Source organism: Malus sylvestris, chromosome 14, assembly GCF_916048215.2.
Source record: "Malus sylvestris chromosome 14, drMalSylv7.2, whole genome shotgun sequence".
Lineage (NCBI taxonomy): Eukaryota > Viridiplantae > Streptophyta > Magnoliopsida > Rosales > Rosaceae > Malus > Malus sylvestris.
Genome location: NC_062273.1, coordinates 15345942 through 15350025, shown reverse-complemented (window position 1 = coordinate 15350025; position 4084 = coordinate 15345942). Strand labels below are relative to the sequence as shown.

At 41.6% G+C, this 4084-nt stretch overlaps 1 protein-coding gene across 1 annotated transcript; it reads left to right on the top strand.

Annotated features, from left to right (window-relative positions):
• The first annotated feature begins 492 nt into the window (after positions 1-492).
• On the top strand, positions 493-2265 carry LOC126599365 (BTB/POZ domain-containing protein At5g41330-like). Its single transcript, XM_050265728.1, has one exon. The coding sequence runs from the start codon at positions 655-657 to the stop codon at positions 2074-2076; it is 1422 nt and encodes a 473-aa protein (XP_050121685.1). The 5' UTR covers positions 493-654; the 3' UTR covers positions 2077-2265.
• Positions 2266-4084: the final 1819 nt, after the last annotated feature.

The window sequence follows — 4084 nt, the reverse complement described above, 5'->3', positions numbered from 1 at the left end:
AAATTTAGTTTTCAAATTTAATCTTCTAGCATTATCGAACAAAAAACAAGCTATCATTACAGCATATATATATTATATTTATTTTTCTTTGAAATACAGCTTATATATAATTAATTTATCACTTATATACCAAACTTCCAACCAAACAAGATATTAGTTATTACTACATGGTCCAAGTTGGACGGCTTCAACAACCGTTTTCGTTTGTTACAACAATAACAGCTTTAAATTACCAATTTACCCCCACATAGGACGCCTGCCGCAGAGATTCCCTGTCTTCATTGACCCTTGACTTTCAAATCCTCGATACCCCCAGCAGGAAACTTCTTAAAAATGACACAAAGAAAACGTGAAAAATTATAAAATATGAAATAAAAAAAGAAAAAAAGAATTTAGGATTTTTTTTATTTTTATTTTTTTGAAGTTTTACTACCACCCATGGTTGACCACAAAACACAGAGAGAAAGAAGTTGGACCCCTTAAATACCAAACCCCCTCCCCATAACTTCTTCACCAACCAAACTCCACCTCCTTCATAACCTCCACCGCCGCCGCCCTTTTCCACTTTCAGAACCTACCCTTTATTCCTCAGCCCATTTCCGCTTCTGGGTCGTTGAGAAACTAGGTTTTCGAGGCGCAATTCGGGAAGAAAACATGCTCAAGTTCATGCCGCCTGCCGCCGATTCTGTGCTTCCAAGAAACGGGTTTAAGCATACCAAGTTGGAGTCCAACATCGCCACCATAGACGTCGGCGGCCAGCTCTTCCAGACCACCAAGCAAACCCTAAACCTCGCCGGGCCGGACTCGCTCTTCTCCCGGATTGCGGAGTCGGCCTCGGCTCATCTCGCTCCGCCGTTCATTGATCGCGACCCGGAGCTCTTCTCCATCCTCCTCTCGCTTCTTCGAACAGGTAATTTGCCCTCGAAGGCCAAATCCCTAGACCTCCAGGACCTAATTTTCGAATCCCAATTTTATGGCATCGAAACGTTTCTGATGAATTCGCTGTCGAACCCATCGCATTTCGATGCTTTTAACCTGGAAAAGTCGTTGATTTTGCCCTTGAACGGCCGAGACTCGCCGTCGGCGATTGCCACGACGCCGTTTGGCTCGGTTCATGTAGCTCACGGCAGCAAAATCACGTCTTTTGATTGGTCGCTGAGGAAAAAGTCGACGATTTTGACCCAATTCACCGCCGTCGATTCTATGCTGGCGATATCACCGAGGACGGCCGCGGTGGGGGCCACCGACTTCTCTGGGCTCCAGATTCTCGACCTTGAGAATGGGTTTGTTAAGGAGACTCTGAATTGGGAGAATGTGACTCGGTCCGGGTCAACAGTACAAGCAATCGGGTCGTCGCCTGAGTTTCTCTTCACTAGTTTCGAATCCGCTCGGAGGAACTCGAATTCAATAATGATATATGATCTGAATAGCTTAAGCCCTGTTAATGAGATTGGTCATTACGAAATTTATGGTGCCGAGATTAACTCAGCAATACCGGCCACGAAACTGAATTGGGTTTCGGGCTACGGTCTGTTGATGGCGTCCGGGTCTCACAGTGGACCTTCAGGAGTTTTGGGTAACATTAAATTTTGGGATACAAGGTCTGGCAATGTAGTTTGGGAAATACAAGAGAAAGTTGATTGCTTTTCGGATGTCACAGTTTCGGATAACTTGTCATCAATATTCAAGATTGGTGTGAATACAGGCGGGATGTTCTTTGCGGATTTGAGAAGTATGGGTGCGGAGAATCCATGGGTTTCTCTTGGGGAAGCGAAGAAAGTAGTTAACGGGAAGAAGGAAGGTTCCGGGTGCAAGATTGAAAGCCATGGAAGCCAAGTATTTTGTAGCACGGGAGGGAATGTAGAGCTATGGTCAGAGGTTGTGGTGGGTTCTAAGAAGAGCAGTAAAAATGGGACGGAGGAGGAAAGGCTCTTTAGGAAGAATTTAATGGGGAGAATGAAGGATATGGGAGGTTCGAGGATAACGAACATGGCTTTCGGAGGGAACAAGATGTTCATGGCCAGGAAGGATCAGCAAACTGTTGAGGTCTGGCAGAATTCAGCTAGAGGTTTTTGATCCCAATTGAATTAGGGGATGATATTATTGATAAAAAAAAACATCCAGAATGAGTCACATTTTGTTGTAACATTATTTTGTAGCTCGATTTGTCTGTAAATGGTCTTGTAGCTTGTGAAGTATGTCATTCTTTTGCTGTGCTAATTAGCAAGTTTACCAATTCTTTTATAAATCATTTTATTCAAGGAATTTAATGAGTTCAAATTATATCATTGATGTTTGCAACAGTTGTTTAGTATTTACCCCTTTCTTTGTTTCCTTGCACTGAACCTTCATTGACAAGTTTCAGTTTCTTTCTACATTTTTTATGATCATGATCTGCAGCCGGAGGGAATACAGTCCGCGGAGATTATGATATTATCGGATTCTGATGTGCTTAGCTTGTGACTCTGTTTTCATGTCTGTAATATTTTGTATAAAGGTTTAAGTAGAGAATGTCCTTGTTCCTTCTGATTGGGCTATTCACAGATGTTTAAACATTTATCTGACCATTATTTGTGTCCTCTTAGCTGTTTCCTTCGTATCCTTGTTCCTTCTGATTGGGCTATTCACAGATGTTTAAACATTTATCTGACCATTATGTGTGTCCTCTTAGCTGTTTCCTTCTTATTGAAATACTTCTTATGTCTACAAATGTAGTCCTCACCAGGCTGATCGGCGTGTTATTTTTCTGATACTGAAGCGTCGATTCTATAATACGCATGTCAGCTTCTGACTATGCCTATCTGCAAACATGTGGTATTTTAAACAGAAAGACACTGTTTACAGGAATTTTGGAAAGGTTTAGGATGAAAATATGGTTTTGGTTTCCAGTGTTGTGGTTTGACCTTTTAATTTCTCAACGGTTTTGTTCTCTAGCTCTATTCTTTGTCTTATAATTCAAACTAGCTTGTTTAATTGCTTGGTAAAGGATGTGTTACAAGGTGTCAAAAACGAAGAAGGTAAGTTGCTTAAAGGAAAAATAAGGTCTCTTCCACCAACCTTACAAGCTTCAAATTTGGAGCCTCGATGCAAGGGAACTGGTTGAAGGGAGAAAGGGCGATGCAGGAGGCGCCACAGTTGCAGCATATCAGGTAGATTTTCTCGTAGTATTGTTTTTGCATTTTGCTTTGGACGTGCCACTTCCCGATTAAGGGGCACCTGGAGCAGTTGCTCACATTATAAACACTCTTGATGTTGTGCAACACGGCAAAACGGCAAAACGGCAAGACGTGATGGTTTGGATGAAACCCAATGAGAAAATTGAATGTATTTAGATAGTACACATTCTGGTTGAACATTGCTGTCAAAATTTAGGGAAACTAGAGAATTCAAACATCTCCCCTGCTAATTGCTGCTTGTGTACCAGCGTAGCAATATCAGCATGATGTGATTCTGCGGCACTAATTAAGGGTTTTGATGCATGAGGTATGCCGTAATTATTTGCTTCATAACAACGTTCCTATGCAGATTTCGTTTTTCTCCATGCTGCTTCTTTCTTTAACTGAGTTCCTAATCTTCAAGTCATTCTGGTTTATCAAACTACTGTTTCAAGACCGAAAGCCCAATCCTTAAACACAAAACAATTGTACTGTGGTTGTTCATAGCCAGATTTGCTGTCGCGGAGCTGAAGGTTCTAGAGGTGACTGGGTTAGAAGGAAAACACAAACATAAGTAGTTATTGAAGAAAGTTGAGGTTCCACCATAAAACCAATTGACAATATGAGGAGCAGCCCAACATCTTATAAGCCCATGCAAAGTCTCTCTTCCTATCAATCTGAGACTCATTCTCGCCAAAGGTCCTGCTTCTAGTTGTTTGTAGAGGGCCTGCATATGTGTGCTGCTCACTTCGTGTTATTATCTTGAACTCTTGATTCTTGCATCTCATTATATAATCTTGAGTGAATCTACTGGGTGACGCACATACGTGTCACCTCACTCTTAGGAATCTATACTCTTTGGGATACAATCAACGTCGATGACCTTGTTTTGTGATTTAAATTATTGGTTTGTCATGTGTGTGCAAAAA